General features: G+C 52.4%; 2 protein-coding genes across 2 annotated transcripts; both read right to left on the reverse strand.

Moving 5' to 3' along the window:
• Positions 1-2,124: 2,124 nt before the first annotated feature.
• Positions 2,125-10,293, reverse strand: LOC123134355 (patellin-3). The gene is made up of 5 exons (XM_044553626.1): positions 9,013-10,293; positions 3,850-4,050; positions 3,038-3,162; positions 2,795-2,936; positions 2,125-2,706 (listed from the first exon to the last, which is right to left on the reverse strand). The coding sequence occupies exons 1-5, from the start codon at positions 10,111-10,113 to the stop codon at positions 2,443-2,445; spliced, it is 1,833 nt and encodes a 610-aa protein (XP_044409561.1). The 5' UTR covers positions 10,114-10,293; the 3' UTR covers positions 2,125-2,442.
• On the reverse strand, positions 6,408-8,994 carry LOC123134365 (uncharacterized). Its single transcript, XM_044553635.1, has 2 exons — positions 7,390-8,994; positions 6,408-7,153 (listed from the first exon to the last, which is right to left on the reverse strand). The coding sequence occupies exons 1-2, from the start codon at positions 8,801-8,803 to the stop codon at positions 7,119-7,121; spliced, it is 1,449 nt and encodes a 482-aa protein (XP_044409570.1). The 5' UTR covers positions 8,804-8,994; the 3' UTR covers positions 6,408-7,118.
• Positions 10,294-19,659: the final 9,366 nt, after the last annotated feature.

The raw sequence follows: 19,659 nt of genomic DNA on the forward strand, positions 1-19,659 counted from the left end.
AGACGCAGGGAGGACGACATGATGCCGGTAAACGGCGGTCGTGCTTGCTTTCTTTGCATCTCAACGAACGGTCGGCCGCCGCTGCTGGACCCAGGGGTGACGTTGAGGTCGATGACGGCCGAGGGGCGCGGCGTGGACGACGCGAACATGCCAACGTCCAGCGACCCCCCGAAACGGGTCTGGCTGTCGTGCTTTGGTGGAGGAAAGCCGGGCGACAAGGGCGTGGTCCGCGACGTCGGCGACTGGCAGTGCGAAGGCCGGGCGACCGACGACCCTGTGCTCGCCGGACCAACGGCCCCTCCAGAGAAACCGGCCGGACGACAAATGCCAGCCAGAGAAGGGCGTGCGCTTTGCTGACGATGGCCTCCTTCTCATCGACCTCTTCCTTGTGCCGCGCGGCCTCAATCGCAGCGCGGTCGGCCGCTCTCTTGGCCGCGGCGATGTTGTTCTTGGCGACCGCCCTCCGGTCCCTCCTCTTCGCCGACTCCGCGTCCAACTTGGCAATCTCCTCCGGCGTGCACTCCGACCGCGGCTTCCTTGGCGCCTTGCCCTTCTTCTTCTTCTTGGCCATTCCGGGCGGGTCGACGGCTGGGCCGCCGGAGTTCGGCTGGGCGTCGGCCATGGACGGGGAGGGGGCGGGACGGGCGGGACGTAGGAGGGTTTGGGGGGAGGGGGGTGGCGCCAAAGGGGCCGCGGGGAGGTTTTTGTTTGTGTCACCGACAGGCGGGCCAGGGGCGGACACGCGCATGCGTCCCGCCCGTCCGCGCGCTGTCCGTTTCATCCCAAAACCGGCGCAAACTTGGGCCGTGGATGGGTCGCAAGCGGACACAAAACGGACAAAAGTCCGTTTGCTCCCGCGCGCTGAGCCTTCCGGTTTGTCCGTTTTACTCCAAACGGACGGAGCCGGACAGGATAGGGTCGCGCGGTGGAGTTGGCCTCATACCATGCGTGGTGATGCTTGTATGCGCAATGAAATCGCTTAGTTGTTTGCACTGCAATGGGGATAGGGAATGCAGTAAGGCTTTTCCCTTATGTTCGTTTTCTTTCTTTTTTTTGTTGTAATACTCCCTCCTTCCGGAAATACTTGTCGTCGAAATGGATAAAAAGAAATGTATCTAGAACTAAAAGATACATCTTCTTTTATCCATTTTGATGACAAGTATTTTCGGATGAAGGGAGTACTCAATTAACACCCTGGCCTTTTCGAGGTTCTCGAAAAAAGATAGAAAAACTCATGCCGATTGCAGTCAAAGACATGCAGATTACTGTCGCAGCCGCTCCTAACCAGGCCCTAACATACGGAGGGAACAATGGAAGTGGAGACACCAGACACGTCCAATGACCCTGGCCGTAAAAACAGCATGGAATGGCAATTGACAGTGCCGCATGTCCATGCCAACAATCATGAGGTTTCCCCCCTGATCATGAGATCCCCAATACCTTACCTTCTGATAAAGATGGAAGCAGCTCACCAGCTTGTCCGTTGCCCCTCCAAGTATCACAGACAGCCAACCCCCTCCAACTGCATCCCCGGCCACCACCACCATTATTCAGAGAGGGGATCATGGCCAAGCTGGACAAGCATAATGCCGCGGCCTCCACTTTTGGATTTCATGGTCCTGCCTGCCTGTGGTATGCTATGGTGGTCAAAGGGAAAGTTCCTGCTCCTTGGCACAGTCCATCCATCTGTCCACAGCTTGCTTTCTTGCCATTCTCGCTGTTTGCTTGGGGTGTTTTGCCTTTTGTTAACTGTACCACCCAACCCAAGCATGGCTGATGCTCATCATTACCAGCGTATAAACGATCAAAAAATGCCCGCTTTTGGTTCGGCCTGCGCACCCTGTCCGTCTTGCCACTTTCAGAACGCTTCTCTTTCATCCAAATGGATGTCAAAGAATCTCTCTTCTCAAAAACTGGATGCTCCCAAACAAGACATGGTGTCTTTTTTTTACTGCAAATAGGCAAGCAAAACAATGGCCGAGACCCTGACCTCACAGATCATTGCCATATGCAACGCACCAAACAGGCAAGAACAGCGACAAAAGGGAAGGAGCAGAGGAACATGGAGAGCAACATGGGGTTGGTGACCAACCAAACATGAATAATTTCTAAACAAAATCAACATGCCGACGAAAGAGAATCCATGGATACCATGTACAAGACAGGTTTTTTTTTACAGATCAGCAACACTTCTTCGGCCCCTCCAAGATGTCAACAAACCATCACTATCTCAACATTTCCCCACCTCCTGATCCCAGCTAGGGGTATCTCATTCATAGAACAAGCCCACTTTGGTTTCAAGTAAACACATACAAATCCGACCCCCAAAAAACAGCAAGCCAACAAATTAAAGAACCCGACACAAAACGGCCATCTCCTATCATGCGACATGTTCAAATGGTGGTGGTATGGACCTGGTTGGCGATTGTATCAGCTGGAGCCTCAGGCGGAGGCTTCGGTGGAGCTCTTCACCTTGAATCGGCACAGCAGCTTCTTCTTCTTCGATGTCGGGTTGTTGACGATGAGCACGACCTTGCCAGGCTCGCCCGCTTTGAAGCTACCCTTCATGATTGGCTCCTCGTTGGCGGGCACCTTCCTCGTCTTCTGCACGATGACAGTGTAGCCGCCCTCTGCGTCCGGGGTGAACTCCACGCCGTAGCTCACCTCCCATCCAAGCACACGGAGCTCCCACACGACCGTGGAGTTCTACAATGATAGCACATTGACAAAATGAACTATTGAGTGTTTATTCTAGCATTGTAGTGTAAATTTGAGGACAGAAGCAGGAACCAACCTCAGTAGCAGGAATCTCAACAGTTTCTTTGGAAGAAGGTTTGACAGTGAGCTCGGTCACGCCATCAGAAGTGGAGAATTCAGTATCATCCTCTTTGTAGAGGCCGCCAAATTGGACAGGGACCTGCTCCGGCGCGATGTATCTGCATCAGATTAGTGAAGGCAAACAACATGTAAGAACATGGTAAGAAAGTATGACTGTTAAACGAGAAAAGAAGACTTGCAGAGATTATCATGTGCAAACCTGAATAGGGTCTCGGCGGTCTTGGCTGGGCTGCAAAACGTGAATTTGCTCTTGGTGCGCTGTGTGAGGAACGGGCTCATCATCTTGTTTGCCGCGAGATACCACCATGGCACATTGATGAACACCTGCATATGGTCGAACAAATTGATCCTAATTCAGTTCACGCAATTCATCATATATCCAATTCACTCCAGTCTCATAACAAGCACATACCATATTCAATAGTAAAAGACATAATTCAAACAAGAGAGGATGAAATGATGCCACCATCTCAGCTTACTTGCACCACTAATCCACCTTGTCTAGTTAGATTACTGAGCTACAAGTGCTATAACAAAGACATTTATCAATTTCCCCTAAGGATATAGTAGTCATGCCAGCATACATACATCAGATGAATTCAGTTGAACCTACTACAACGTCATGTTCATCAGATGAATTCATCATATAATGAAGTCGCTCCAGTTCGTAATAAGCAAATACCATTTTCAATAGCAAGGAACATAACTCAAACAAGAAAACTATAGGTGAAATGGTGCCACTATGTCATCCTACTTGCACCACCAATCCACCATATATAGTTAGATTATTGTGCTACGGGTGCTATAAGAATGACACCAGTCAAATTTCCCACAGGACGAAATCACAGCATTACACTAGCTACATCAGACGAATTCAGTTGAACCCACTACAAACACAAAAAATCGCTGCCTAATAAAGCAAATAAATGCATAATCCCTGTGCTGATGTTACCGAATTTTGGAATAAAAGTTAGGACACGATGCCACAAAAGGAAGAAAGAAGTTTAGTACCTTCTTGGCGATGAACTCAGGGTAGTTGTCCTGGAGCAGCGCGAGCGCCTGGCGAGTGACGGCGCGGTGCTTGCCGAGCATGGGTGGCGAGTTCTTGAGGTCGGTGACCTGCACCATGGAGCAGATGCCGCTGGGCGAGAAGTCGAGCTGCTCCCGGATGCCGCGCTCGAGGAGCTGGATGCGCCACTTGAGGAAGCGCTCCCGCTGTAGAATGTATTTAGTGTGCATAGAAGAAGTAATCAGCGTGTTGTATTCATCCTCAAGGGGTACAATATATAGAGTTACAGGGAGGATGAGGAGAAGAAGATACACACGCACGCACACTCTGTAACCAATTACAGTTAGAGATCCTATCTAGTAGGACTTGCCGACGTTGCATGCTGCATGGATAGATGCAGTCGTTGAGTAGCCTGTAGAAGCGGTATTCAGTCTAACACCCCCCCGCAGTGGCAGCGGGAGGCTCGCCGACGGTGAGACTGTTGCGGAAGTCCAAGAACGCTGTAGAGGAGAGGCCCTTTGTAAACACATCGGCGAACTGCATAGACGTGGGCACATGGAGAACACGAATGTCGCCAACCTGAACCTTGTCTCGAACAAAGTGAATATCGATCTCAATGTGTTTGGTACGACGGTGCTGCACGGGGTTGGCACTGAGGTACACTGCAGAAATGTTATCGCAATAAACAACAGAAGCTTTGTCGAGCGGCCGGTGAAGTTCCTGTAGGAGCTGTCGGATCCAACATGTCTCAGCCACGACATGGGCGACCGCGCGGTATTCCGCTTCAGCACTAGACCTGGACACGGTTAGTTGGCGTTTGGACGACCACGAAATAAGATTGTCACCGAGATAAACACAGAAACCGGTGGTCGATCGGCGGGTGTCGGGACACCCGGCCCAATCGGCATCCGAGTAAGCGGTGAGGGAAGTGCTGGAGGAGGGAGTGATTAAGGTGCCGAAGTGGAGTGTACCTTTGACATACCGGAGGATACGTCGGACAAGATTTAGGTGCGTGGAGCGGGGAGCATGCATGAACAAACATGCCTGCTGAACGGCGTAGGTAATGTCGGGACGGGTAAGAGTTAGATAGAGAAGGGCGCCGGTGAGACTACGGTAGTCGGAAGGGTTGTCTAAGAGATCGCCGTCGTTGATGGAAATTTTTGAACCGGAGTCGATGGGAGTAGTGACGGGGTTACATTCAGACATGCCCGCGCGCTGGACGAGTTCAAGGGCATATTGGCGCTGAGATAGATGAAGGCCGTCGGGAGAGCGAGAGACAGCGATGCCGAGGAAATGACTAAGAGGCCCAAGATCTGTCATGGAGAATTCGGAGCTGAGAGTAGAAATGACCTGCTGAAGGAATTCAGTGGAAGATGCTGTGAGGACTATGTCGTCGACATAAAGAAGAATATAGGCAGTGGCTGTAGAAGAGTGGAAAGTAAATAGGGAGGAATCAGATTTAGAAGCAGAGAAACCGATGGTAGAAATAAAGGAAGAAAACCTGGTGAACCACGCGCGAGGAGCCTGTTTGAGGCCGTATAAGGATTTTTGAAGAAGGCAAACATGGTGGGGATGAGAGGGGTCTTCGAATCCCTGTGGCTGCTGGCAATATACAGTCTCTGCTAAAGTGCCGTGAAGAAACGCATTTTTAACATCGAGTTGATGAATTGGCCAATGAGATGAGACGGCGAGGGACAAAACGATACGAATTGTGGCTGGTTTGACGACAGGGGAGAATGTTTCATCATAGTCGATGCCGTGTTCTTGAGAAAAGCCGCGAACAACCCATCTAGCTTTGTGACGAGCAAGGGAACCATCAGAATGGAATTTGTGTCGATATACCCATTTACCAGAGACAATGTTGGCGCCGGGAGGTTTGGGAACAAGCGTCCAGGTGTGATTCTGAAGAAGGGCAGTGAACTCGGCATGCATGGCGTCGGACCAATTCTGGTCAAGGAGGGCGGCGCGATAGTTGCGGGGTATGGGGGAGGGAGGCGTGGTGACGGAGAGATCGAAGATCCGTTTGGGTCGGAAGACGCCGTGCTGTGATCTGGTTTGGATAGTAGAGGGCACCGGTGGCGGTTTAGTGGGGCGAGAGGGAGGGTTGCGGCGAGGGGGAGGGGCGCTAGGCTCGGGAGAAGATGGACCAGAGCGAGAGGAAGAAGCGGGAGTCTGGGCTGGGCTAGGGGACGCTGGGCCAGGCTGCGGAGACGTAGGCGGTTCGGCGGGGCGTGCATGGCCACGGGAATCGAGGCCATGCAGAGGGGAAATCGCGTCGGGTAGGAGGAGGAGATCGCTGTGATCGTGGGCGAAATTGTAGGAGGGAGGATCGGGTGTGTGGGTTTCGGCGAACGGAAATTTGTTCTCATCGAACGTGACATGTCGAGAGATGTGTACGCGCTGTGTTTTTGGGTCGAGGCAGCGGTAGCCTTTGTGCTCCGTGGCATAGCCAATAAAAACACACGCAAGAGATCGTGGTGCAAGTTTGTGCGGGGTTTGGGCGCTGATGTTTGGAAAACAAAGGCAACCATATACGCGTAGATGATCATACGACGGAGGGACACGAAATAGGGCTTCATGCGGTGTGGAGAGAGAGAGGGGTTTTGTGGGGCGAATGTTAAGAAGATGGGTGGCTGTGGTGAGGGCTTCAGCCCAATAGGGCGGTGGCATGGAAGCTTGGATTAGGATTGTGCGAATAACGTCATTAGTGGTTCGGATAGCTCGCTCCGCTTTGCCATTTTGTGGTGAAGTGTAGGGACAAGAAAAGCGGAGAGAAGTCCCGAATGGAGCGAGAAGGGTGCGATTGGCGACGTTGTCAAACTCCTTGCCGTTGTCGCATTGGATCGTGCCGATGGAGCAATGGAAGTGAGTGCGAACAAAGGCATGAAAGTTTGAGAGAACGGGGTGTACATCAGATTTGAAACGCATAGGAAAACTCCACATGAAGTGTGTGAAATCGTCAACAATAATCAAATAATACTTGCAACCAGATATACTAGGAGTCGGTGCTGTCCATAGATCACAGTGTACAAGCTCAAATGCAGCGGAAGTCAAACGTGTTGACGAGCTAAAGGGCAATCTCGTGTGTTTTCCTAATTGACAAGCATGACATAGGCCGTCGGTTTTATTACAAGGAAAAGATTTATTAAAATTGGAAGAAACGCCGGGATGGCCTAATCGACGATGCCATAGGTTGGAGGTGGCGGCGACGAGCGCGACGGGCGGGTCGGTAGATGTTGACGGAAAGATCGGGTAGAGGTCGCCGCTGCTGTTACATCTGAGAAGAAGAGCCCGGGTTCGCAGGTCCTTCACAGAAACACCGAAAGGATCAAATTCCATAGAAACGAGATTATCAGTAGTAAAGCGACGGACAGATAATAAATTTTTGATGACGTTTGGGGCAACAAGGACATGTTGTAAATACAGGGGACGGGAGAGGGAAGGAATAGATGAGTAACCGAGGTGGGTGACAGGAAGGTGATCGCCATTACCAACAATAACCGGTGCATGATGAGCAACAGGGCTAGCGTGAGAGAGAATACCTTGCGTTGCCGAGAGGTGGGCAGAGGCACCAGAGTCCGCGTACCAGCCGCCGGACTGGGCGAGCGACATGTCCTGCAGCGCTCCAATCAGAGCGGACTGCTCGAAGCTGGGTGCAGTCGGCGGGGCGAAGGCGGGTTGGGGAAGACCGTGCTGGAACGTGGGCGGCGGTGGAGGCTGGCCGTACTGGAACGGCGCAAAGCCCGCCGGACCACCATAAGGCGCAGGAGGATGGAGCGGCGCGTACATGGTGTACGCCTGGGGTGGCATGGGCCGAGGTCCGAGGAGCCCAGGAGCGCCGCCACTGCCTGGACGAGGTGGAGGAACAAGCTGCTGCGGCCATGCTTGGACGACACCAGTCCAAGGACGGACGCCAGTCGGTGGAGACCAGCCATAGCCACCGTGGTTGCTGAACCGTTTGCGCTTCGGTTTACCTTGATTGGGCGATGGAGTACCCGGCGGGAGGCCACTGCCGCCGTAGCTGCCGGGGTTGGGGGCGCCGTTAGAAGAGCCACCGGAGACACCAGAGGAGCCCGGGCCGCCGGAGACACCATAGGATCCCTGGCCGCCGTGACCACCGGAGGGCGCCGACCGATTGACGGAGAGGAGCGCGGTGTTGGAGGTGAGCCGGTCGGCGGACTTCTCCATCGTCTCGTCCTGGACGAGCATGTTCTGAGCCTCCGCAAAGGAGATCGTGGCCGCCTCCCGCTGGATGATTTTGGCCGTCATCTTGTGACGGGCGTGGAGGCCGCGGATGAGGGCGACGATGAGCGCGTCGTCGGACTGGGGCAGCGCGACGTCGGCGAGCGCGTCGCCGATGGCCTTGATACGACCGCAGTAGGAGGCGACGGGCTGGTTCCCTTGGACCTGGTGGAGGAGCTCCGTGGTCAGCTGCATCTGGCGAGCGCGTTGGTTGCCGGTGAAGATCGCCTCGATGGCTGCCCACACATCGCGGGCGGAGGGCTTGCCCTTCACCATGGCCTTGAGCTCGTCGGAGATCGTGGCCAGGATCCACGATTTGATGTCGAGGTCGAGGAGGCGCCAGGTCGGATCACCGGGCGGAGCAGCGGCATCAGGTTCAAGGTGATGGAGGAGGCCGAACTTGGCAACCTGCAGCTCCATATCATCGTGCCAGGTGGAGTAGGGACCGGTGTGGAGGTCGAGCTTGTAGTCGATCACGGAGCGGATGCCGAAGAGGCCGAGTGCGTACGGGTTGGGGCCGGACGAGGTAGAGCCAGCCAACTCGGACGAGGAGGTTGAGGAAGTGGAGAAGGATGGAGTAGTGCCGGCGGCCGTGGAGGCGCTGGTGCCATCGGAGAGAGCACCGAGGGTGGCCGCGCCGGTGGCAGGTGTGGTAGGAGACATGGAGGCCGAAGGATCTAATCTGATACCATGTAGAATGTATTTAGTGTGCATAGAAGAAGTAATCAGCGTGTTGTATTCATCCTCAAGGGGTACAATATATAGAGTTACAGGGAGGATGAGGAGAAGAAGATACACACGCACGCACACTCTGTAACCAATTACAGTTAGAGATCCTATCTAGTAGGACTTGCCGACGTTGCATGCTGCATGGATAGATGCAGTCGTTGAGTAGCCTGTAGAAGCGGTATTCAGTCTAACACCCGCTTCTCGTCGTCGCCGAAGGCCTTCTCATAGAGGTCCTTGTCCTGGAACTCGCTGTAGACGTTGTAGCAGACGGGGTGGCCCTCGCGGTCGGCGCCGCGGTAGAACACCACGTTCTCCAGCTCCGGCACTCCGAGGTCGGCGCCGAGGAGCGCGTCGATGCCGAAGCTCTTGCGCCACAGCACGGCCGCCTTGAGCATCGCCATGGCCTCCTTGACCTTGAACTCGCGCGCGCGGAGGAACTTGAGGAGCACCGTGTCCGAGCGCTCGTCGCCGCCCACCAGCGGCACGCCCCAGATCAGCTCCTCCTTCGGCTCGGCAGCGGGCGCTGCCTCCGGCTCCGACGCGGCGGGGACGGCGGTCTCCTCGATGGCCTCCACGGTTTTGGTGCCTTCCTCCTCGGCCACCACGACGGTTTTCTCCTCCGGCTTGGCCTCCTCGGCCGTCACCTCCGCCTTGGGCTCCTCCGCGGCAGCCACCGCCGCCGGTGCCTCCGCCTTGGGCTCCTCCACGACAGCCACCGCCGCCGGTGCCTCGGCCTTGGGCTCCTCCTGGTCCGGCGCCTCCGCCTTGGACTCCTCCTTGGCAGGCTCCTCGGCCTTGGGCTCCTCCTGGGTCGGCGCCTCCGCCTTGGGCTCCTCCGGTGCGGGGGCCTCGGCCTTGGGCTCGCTGCTCTCGGCCGCCACATCGCTCTTGGCTGGCTCGTCGGTCTTGGCAGGCTCCTCGGCCGCCGGAGCGGGCGGGGGCGGGGGCGGGGGCAGGTCGAACTCCCCGCTGGCGAGCGCGGCGGCGACAAGCTCCTTGAGCTGGGCGAGCGCCTTCTGCTCGGGGTCGGCGAGGTCGGCGACGAGGTTGCTCTCCTCCTTGAAGGAGGCGGTGCTGCCCTCGATCACCGCCGCCTCGTCGGCGCCGGCCTCCGCCACCGCCTCCTCCATCTTCTTCTCCTCCTCCTCCTCCTCCTTGGCCGCGGCCGCCGCCTCGTCCACCTTCTCCACCTCGACGGCCTTGTCCTCCGCCTTGGTCTCCGGCTCCGGCTCCGTCACGGCCACCTCCGCCACCGCCGCCGCCGCAGCGGCCTCCTGCTTGGTCTCCTCGGCCATGATACTACCCGACACGGCTGCAGCTGGAACGGGATGGAAGTGTGCGCGTGCAGGCGGTGGGAGCTAGGAGCGCGTGCGCTAGAGAGAAGAATCTGTGGGGAGAGGGAGGGAGGGAGGCGAGAGATTTGTAGGGAGAGGGAGGGCTGGCTGGTGTTTGCTTTGCTGGAAGCATGCGCGACGCAGAGCCAGCACAGCAGAGCGAGCAGGGCCCTCGCGCAGGAGGCGCCTAGGTAGAGTAGACCGCTGCCGTTGGGTCCACCCACTCCCCACTCCCCACTCCCCGCAGGAGGCGCCTAGGTTGTTTTCGTAGGTGTAGTATTATTGCTTCGCGTGACACCAACCTTTTTGCTCTGCTGCTTTCGCCCCCTCTCTCTTCCTTTTCTTTGCCTTCTTCTCGGAAGAAAGTCAAGAACAGTGAGGACGGACAGCTGCCATTTTCTTCTACGCCATCGCCGAGGTTTTGTTTTGACGGCGCTGCAAGAAACCAGTGGAATAAATGCTACTGGGGTCTGTAATTTTATTAGAAATCTAATCTCTAAACTTTATGCTAAGCCGCCCCGGTTCATGTACGCCAAGCAAGCATCCACTGTCAGATTGCCGTCTCTAATTAGTAGAGATCGCTGTCATGTCACACGGGCTGGCTGACTGAGTGACATGACAACACTTGCTCTGCTCTGGAAAGCATGCGGAGCAGCAGCTAAATCGGCCCGTCGTTATTAGCGCGCCTAACCAATCGGATTACCTGTGCGTTGGAAGATATGGGCTAGTACAGCTTTGAAACTTGCGGCCGGTGATAGCGACCGCGGGGAATATCTGTCCAATGCTATACTTAAACTTTCTGTTTGGCTTAAACAGTCTTCCATTGTTATCCTTAAACGAGCCACGAAATGTGTGCTGCCCCGTTTCTGGATACACATGCTCGCCGTTTAGCGGACGGCAAACCCAAAGCGGGCACGCTTCCTACGAAACCGTGTAGAAGGTTGTTCGGCAGTCATGGGTTCATCTTCATCCGGGCAAAGAGCAAGTCGTGGTCTCTCGTTTTCTGTCGTCTTCGATCCATCTTGAAGCAAAAGAGAAATGGCGTGTGTCCTGCAACACCATCTAATTGCACGTCATTAATCACGGTTTATTCACCTGGTTTGGGTGGCTTGGTAGCCAGTCACTTGTGGTGCGTGAGTTGTGTCGTGGTTTTGTTGACTGATCTGTTTGCGAGTCTGATTTATTTGTGGATTGTGGCTGCGTGCATACGTTGATGCCCTTTTTACAAAACGTGGTGAAGACATTATTTCAATCTTTTATCTTATGACTCGTGTGTGTTGGCTGACTAAGGGCATTTCCAACGGCAACCGGCAAAAAATCTTCCGCATCTGTTCGCGGACATGGATGCGGGAGGCAGTCATACAACACTAGTCGCACATATTTTCACAATAATTCAAACTAATCGGACGAAATACATGGAAACACGATGAATTTTGATATAAACACGACAGAATTCATTGAAAGTAGGATAATTTATACATAAAACAGGACGATATTTCGTCCGGTGGACTAAAACCTAAAACTAAAATCCTAAACTATCACACACTTCACGGTGACCTCGTAGCCGATACCAGGCTAATTGACTGCTCCTCCTCTGTCATCGTCGCCCGACCTGCTGTCGAAGTCGTCGGAATCGGGCTTGGGGCGGCAGAAGGTGGGATTCGCCCCAAGAGTAGAGGATGATGCACTACAGTAGAGATAAATATTTCCTTTAGTTAAGAATTAAGGTTATCAATCCAGCAGGAGAACCACGCAACAACTCCTTAGCAGTACCTACACATAAAATAACAAATACTTGCACCAAACGCAAACAATGGGTTGTCAATCCCTTGCCGGTTAATTGCAAAGATCAAATCTCGTACTGATAGATAGATAGATAAAAACAAGAAATAAATTAAATTAAATTAAAGTGCAACAATATATTTTTGGATTTTAATATATGATTTAGATATACCCGGGGGCTATAGTTTTCACTAAAGGTTTCTCTCTTGAGGATATCATACGGTGGGTAAATAAGTTATTGTTGGCCAATTGATAGAAAAGTAAATAATCATGATGATATCTAAGGCAATGATCATGTATATAGACATCACGTCCAAGATAAGCAGACGACTCCTGCCTGCATTTACTACTATTACTCCACACATCGACCGCTATCTAGCATGAATCTAGAGTATTAAGTTCATAAAGAATGGAGTAACGCCTTAAGCAAGATGACATGATGTAGACAAAGTAAACTCAATCAGTATGAATAAACTCAGTCATTTTATCCTTAATGACAACGATACAAATACGTGTCATGTCTCCTTTTGTCACTAGAATTGAGCACCGCAAGATCAAACCCATTACAAAGCACCTCTCTCATTGCAAGAAAAATCAATCCGGTTGTCCAAACCAAAGCAATAGATCGGAGAGAAATGCAAAGCGATAGGAATCATGCATAAAAGAGTTCAGAGAAGACTCAAATAATAATCATAGATAATCTGATCATAAACTCACAATTCATCGTATCCCAACAAACACGCCGCAAAAAGGACTACATCAAATAGATCTCCAAGAACATTAATGAGAATATTGTATTGAAGATCAAAAGGAGAGAAGAGGCCATCTAGCAACTAGTTATGGACCCATAGGTATGTGGTAAAATACTCACACATCATCGGAAGGGTAGGAAGGTTGACGTGGAGCCCCTCTGTGGTTGATTTACCCTGCAGCAAAGTGCCGGAAAAGGCCCCAAAATGGGATCTTGAGAGAACAGAAGTTTGCGGTGGCAGAAAAAGTGTTTCGGGGGGCTCCCTATTAGTTTCCCGGTTTTAGATAATTTATAGAGCTAGAATTAGGTCAAACGGGGGAACGAGGGGCCGACGAGGTACCAGGGCGCGCTCTGGTGCCTCGTGGCCCACTCCATCTTCTGGCCCTCTCCCGAACCTTCCAGGGTCTCTTATATCCAGAAAAAGTCATCAAAAAGTTTCGTGGCAATTGGACTTTGTTTGGTACTGATTTTCTGGAAAACCAAAAACAGGCAAAAAACAACAACTGGCACTTGGCACTAAGTTAATAGGTTAGTCCCAAAAAATAATATATAATGGCATATAAAACATCCAAGATTGATACTATATTAGCATGGAACAATCAAAAATTACAGATACGTTGAAGACGTGTCACGTCGCGGCAGGCCTTTCCGGCGGCCGTCTGACGCTCGTGGATGATCCTCTCCGCCTCGTCCTATGCCATGCACGGTGCGGTCGCCGCCACCAAGGACATTGGCTGGGGGAGAGGGCGGCGGTTGTTGAAGGCGTCGTCTCTGGCTACGGGGATCTCGGCGAGGGACCATTCCTCGTTGTACATAGCCATCTCCCCGTCGAGGTGGCAGAGACGGCGCTTGGCCGTCTCCGACGTCTTCATGGAGCGGTCTAGGGCCCAGGCATACGCCAGGTTTGGATCCGTTGCGATGTGTGTCAGCGGGACTTCAGATTCCGCGGACTGGGACAGTGCGCGACGTTGCGCCTGTCCCGCCGGCGCTGCTCCTGGTCGGCGTACTCCTATGTTTTCATGGCGCTCTAGGGCGATGACAATGACGAGGAGGAGCCGCCATAGAGGTAGTGTGAAATGTACCCGCGCGCCTTGGCAGGGGGCGATGGCGAGCGGCGCTTTTCCTTGACGACTCGGCGAGGAGGCAGCGAGTGGTGCTCCACCTTCACGCGGCTCTTCCTTCACGGCATGCCAGGGCGGCGAGAAGAGCCGCTCTTCCTTGATGCGGCGTCGTCCAATTTGGACGCCGCTGCTGCACGATGGCGGAGAGCGTGGAAGGGATGCTGGCTCCAACTTCACGGGAAGGAGCGCCCCTGGTGGCAGATGTCGGTGTCAAAACCTGAAAGCACAAGTGCACCCTGGGTGGTTTTGGTAATTAATGTCAACATATCTCTTGTTGGACTAACACTTTTACCTAGTATGTTTCAGATAAGTTCAACAATGAAGTGGCATGGACTAGAGGATGTGGAACGCCTTTGAATGCTAAGGACAAAGGATTGGCTCAAGCTCAAAGCACAAGACTCTACATTTTCTATTTTCATGATCCAAGATCACATTGAGTCTATAGGAAAAGCCAATACTATCAAGAGGGGATGAGGTGTTGCTTAATGGCTTGCTTGCTCAAAGTGCTTAGTGATATGCTCCAAAGCCCTCAACTACATTCTCACATCCACATATGACCTAAACCAAAAGTCCAACAGGGCCCCACCGATTCTTTCTATCCGGCGCCACCGAGTTCAGATGTCATAGCCACTGCCACAAACCCTAGTCAATTCGGTCTCACCGAGATGGGATTGTAATCTCTCTGTATGTATCTATTACCAAAATCGGTCTCACCGAGTTTGTGTAATCGGTCCTATCGAGATTACAATGCAAACTCTTTGTTCCTCTTCGTAACATTTCGGTCCAAGCGAGATGAGCAAATCGGTCCCACCGAGTTTGCCTGACCAACTCTCTGGTTAGCTAATTACCAAAATCGGTCTCACCGAGTTTGAGTAGTCGGTCTCACCGAAATTACGTTATGCCCTAACCCTAACCATATCGGTCCTAACGAGTTGCATGTCGGTCCCACCGGAAATCCTAACGGTCACATTATTTGCTAAATCGGTCCGACCGAGTTTGACGATTCGGTCCCACTGAGATTGGCAAGTTGTGTGTAACGGTAAGATTTTGTGTGAAGGCTATATATACACCTCCACCCACTCTTCATTCGTGGAGAGAGCCATCAGAACGTGCCTACACTTCCAACATACATTTTCTGAGAGAGAACCACCTACACTTGTGTTGAGGCCAAGATATTCCATTCCTACCTTATGAATCTTGATCTCTAGCCTTCCCCAAGTTGCTTTACACTCAAATCTTCTTTCCACCAAATCCAAATCCTGTGTGAGAGAGTCGAGTGTTGGGGAGACTATCATTTGAAGCACAAGAGCAAGGAGTTCATCAACAACACACCATTTATTACTTCTTGGAGAGTGGTGTCTCCTAGATTGGCTAGGTGTCACTTGGAAGCCTCCGACAAGATTGTGGAGTTGAACCAAGGAGTTTGTAAGGGCAAGGAGATCGCCTACTTCGTGAAGATCTACCCTAGTGAGGCAAGTCCTTCGTGGGCGACCAGCCTGGTGGGATAGACAAGGTTGCTTCTTCGTGGACCCTTCATGGGTGGTGAGGGAGTCCTGGATTAGGGGGTATCCGGACAGCAGGACTATATACATTGTCCGGACTATCGAAGCATGAAGATACAAGACTCAAGACTTCGGCCTGTGTCCGGATGGGACTCTCCTTTGCGTGGAAGACAAGCTTGGCGATCCGGATATTAGAATTCCTTCCTTATAACCGACTCCATGTAAACCCTAGCCCTCTCCGGTGTCTATATAAACTGGAGAGGATGGTCCTTAGAAGGCCGATCACAATTACAATCATACCATCATAGGCTAGCTCTTAGGGTTTAGCCTCTACGATCTCATGGTAGATCTACTCTTGTACTACTCATATCTTCAATATTAATCAAGTAGGAAGTGGGGTTTTACCTCCATCGAGAGGGCCCGAACCTGGGTAAACATTGTGTCCCTTGCTTCCTATTACCATCAGCCTAAGACGCACAGATCGGGACCCCCTACCCGAGATCGCCGGTTTTGACACCAATATTGGTGCTTTCATTGAGAGTTCCTCTGTGTCGTTGCTGCAAGGCTTGATGGCTCGTCTCGTTGTCAAGGACGACATCATCTCCGGAGGAACGCTGGCTGTCAGCCAGATCCTTCGACTCGGCGGCTTCATTATGGCCACACCATTGGCTGTCGCACCGACGGTGACCTCTCAGGTCATCACACATGACCTTCGCATCAATGTGGAACTTGCCGAACAGATGGATCCAGTAGAGCTCTCCTCTCTTAATGAGCTCCTGGACCGCATCGCCGCTTTGGGAGTCGCCACGGACTATGAACGGATTGGGCTTAAACCCGACCAGAGGGACATTAAATCCCTGCCGGCCACCCATGAGATAGCGGTAGTGGAGGAACCACACACGAGTCGTCCCTCAACTTTGAGGATGAATTATGTCTGGATCGCCGAACTCAATAAACCGAACACCTGCCCAAAGGGAGACATGACCCGAGTTCCGGACTTAGAGCCGGGCATCAGGCTGAAGAGATCGGATGATACTCCGGACCTCAGATTGTCGGGCTCGGAACCTTCCGCGCCCCCGGGATCAGATCGGATCAAAATCTGGATTCAGCCAACAACACTCGCTTGGACTTAAATCGTCTCTCCCGCATCAGGCAAGAGTCCCTGGAAACGGTACACCATTACTGGGCCAGCTTCCTCCTTGCGCTTAACAAGGTCGAGGACTGCCCCAAGGGGGACGTAGTCTCACTTTTCTGCAAAAATTGCACCAACAGAGGACTCCTTAATGCTACAAGCCGCCGTGACATAGCACACTTTGCGGACTTAGCGACCATAGTAGAGAAGTACTGCGCGATGGAAAGCGCCTGGAAAACCCAAACAGAATTTTGGGATAGTACGACCCTCACCAGTACCTTGGTCCGAACTAAACGGCCGAACTCTTGTAAGTCGGCCAATTCAATTCCCAAGAAACCAAAACCTGCCCCAGGGCGTGGAACCGTATTGGAAGGATGGCTTAATGGGCCATGCAAGCTTCACAGTACGCCGAACGCAACACCAACCCATAGCCTAAGAGCATGTTGGATACTCCGGCAGGTAGCTAAGAGTGGCGAGGACCTCCTCGAGAGCCATAAGGCCGAACAGTATCCCGCCAAGGAACACAATACGGTACTAACAGTCTTCGAGACTTTCGCCTCAAACAATAGGTGCAAGCGGGCCCATCGAAGCTCCGCCGAAATATGCCATGTGGCAAAGGTAAATCCGTGGAACGACACTGCTATAACTTTCAATGCCAGTGACGAGCCTCAATTCCAGACCATCCGGGCTCCAGCCGCTTTGGTTCTTAGTCCAATAGTGGACGGCTTTCGGCTCACTAAAGCGGATTAAACCTGATCTACGAAGAAACACTCAAGAAGATGGAAATTGATAAAGGCCGCGTTGAGCAAAGCGGCACAACCTTCAGGGGAATTATCCCTAGTCGAGAGGCACGGTGCGCGGGGAAAATCACACTCGATGTGGTATTCGGCACTCTGGAGAATTACAGGTCCGAAGAGATCGTGTTCCAAGTGGCCCCTTTCAGCAGCGGATACCACGCCCTTCTAGGGCGGGACGCGTTTACAAGCTTTCAAGCTATACCCCATTATGGGTACATGAAGCTTAAAATGCCTGGACCCAATGGAATCATCACTCTAGCCAGTGATCCGGACGTCGCACTCCGCGCCGAAAACAAAACCGCAGCACTAGCCTTGGAGGCACTGTCCAAAGCCCTAGCAACGGAAGAATTAACAACGCTGTGCGCCACCATGGACAGGGACGACGTGATACTCGACAAACGACCCAAGTCCACCTCATTTAAGCCCGCAGATGAGATAGTCAAATTCCAAGTCCACCCTACGGACCCTATGAAGACAGCCTCCATTGAGACACAGTTAGGCCCCACCATGGACGCTGCACTGCGGGACTTCTTACGCGAGAATTGGGACATCTTCGCCTGGCACCCGTTAGACATGCCAGGCATCCCGTGCGAATTGGCCAAACACAGCCTTAACATACTAAAGGGATACAAACCCGTCAAACAGACCCTAAGGCGATTCTCAGAGCCCAAACGACAAGCCATGGGGGAGGAGCTAGCCAAGCTACTTGAAGCCGGATTCATTAGAGACATCAAACATCCGGATTGGCTGGCGAACTTGGTGATGGTACCAAAGAAGGATAAATCCTGGCGCCTATGCGTCGACTTCAGAGACCTTAACAAGGCTTGCCCCAAGGATCCCTTTCCCCTCCCTCGCATCGATCAAATCATCGATGCCACAGCAGGACACGACTCGCTGTGTTTTCTCGACGCATACTCTGGATACCATCAAATAAAGATGGCAGAGTCCGACCAAGCTGCTACAGCTTTCATAACGCCATATGGCCCCTTCTGCTTCAACACTATGCCTTTCGGGCTCAAGAATGCCGAAGCAACCTACCAACGCATGATTCAAACATGCCTGGAAAAGCAAATTGGCAAAATAGTGGAGGCATACATGGACGACGTGGTCATAAAAACAAGACACGTCGAAACCCTAATAGATGACTTGAGGCTTACGTTCGACAACCTACGAACATACGACATCAAGCTGAATCCGGAGAAATGCGTTTTCGGCGTCCCCTCTGGAAAACTGCTGGGCTTCATCGTTTCCAACAGAGGAATTGAAGCTAATCCGGCAAAAATCCGAGCTTTGTCGCAGTTGGCTATACCAACAGACCTCAAACACATCCAGAAATTAGCTGGATACGTGGCTGCTTTGAGCCGCTTTATCTCCAGGTTAGGAGAAAAGGCACTGCCGCTTTACCGCCTTCTTCGGCGCACCGAACACTTCGTGTGGACGGATGCAGCCGCGGCCGGACTCGATGAAATAAAAACCTTATTGGCCAATAATCCAGTCCTAACAGCGCCAAATATCGGCGAACCCATGCTGCTGTACATAGCTGCAACACATCAAGTTGTAAGCGCGGTACTCGTCGTCGAACGAGAGGTTGACGGATACAAATTTCCGCTACAGAAGCCGGTTTACTACGTATCCATGGTGCTCACCCCATGCAAATCCCGATACCCACACTATCAAAAAATAGCATACGCGGTCTTCATGGCATCCCGAAAACTACGACACTACTTTCAAGAGTGTTCGATTACGGTGGCCTCCGAAGTACCACTAAATGATATAATAAACAACCGCGATGCCACGGGCCGGATTGCCAAATGGGCCATAGAGCTCCTCCCATTTGACATAATATACAAGCCTCGACGGGCTATTAAGTCGCAAGTATTAGCTGACTTTGTCGCCGAATGGACGGAAGCCGAACTCCCTAAAGAGTACGGCGCATACTCTAACTGGATCATGCACTTCGACGACTCTAAAATGCTGGCCGGATTGGGAGCAGTTGTAGTCCTGACGTCTCCCACCGGAGACACGGTCCAATACGTCCTCCAGATATTATACACAGACTCCAACAATGCAGCCAAATATGAGGCTCTGTTGCACGGTCTTCGGATGGCAGTCTCTATGGGCATTCAACGCCTAGAGGTCCGCGGGGATTCAAACCTTGCAATATCCCAAATAAATGGAGACTTTGATGCCATGGATCCGAAAATGGCAGCCTACCGTAATGCCGTCCTCAAAATGTCAGCTCGGTTCGAGGGGCTCGAATTTCACCATGTGGCTCGAGAAAATAATCAAGCGGCAGATGTACTTGCTTGTATCGGTGCTAAACGCGACCCTGTCCCACCTAACATATTCCTGGAAAGGCTGTTCAAGCCATCCGTGGTATGGGAAGGGGAGTCTGGCAATACCAGCACGGATCCTAATACAT

This window comes from Triticum aestivum, chromosome 1B (genome assembly GCF_018294505.1).
Source record: "Triticum aestivum cultivar Chinese Spring chromosome 1B, IWGSC CS RefSeq v2.1, whole genome shotgun sequence".
Lineage (NCBI taxonomy): Eukaryota > Viridiplantae > Streptophyta > Magnoliopsida > Poales > Poaceae > Triticum > Triticum aestivum.

Excerpts from the sequence above, each read along its gene's own strand:
- LOC123134355 (XM_044553626.1), bottom strand. The coding sequence starts at position 10,113 with ATGGCCGAGGAGACCAAGCAGGAGGCCGCTGCGGCGGCGGCGGTGGCG. Across the intron at positions 2,937-3,037 it reads ACCGCCGAGACCCTATTCAG|ATACATCGCGCCGGAGCAGG; the intron begins GTTTGCACATGA and ends AATCTGATGCAG. Across the intron at positions 2,707-2,794 it reads TTGAGATTCCTGCTACTGAG|AACTCCACGGTCGTGTGGGA; the intron begins GTTGGTTCCTGC and ends CTATCATTGTAG.
- LOC123134365 (XM_044553635.1), bottom strand. The coding sequence starts at position 8,803 with ATGCACACTAAATACATTCTACATGGTATCAGATTAGATCCTTCGGCC. Across the intron at positions 7,154-7,389 it reads CCACCTCTCGGCAACGCAAG|GACCTGCGAACCCGGGCTCT; the intron begins GTATTCTCTCTC and ends GTTTCTGTGAAG.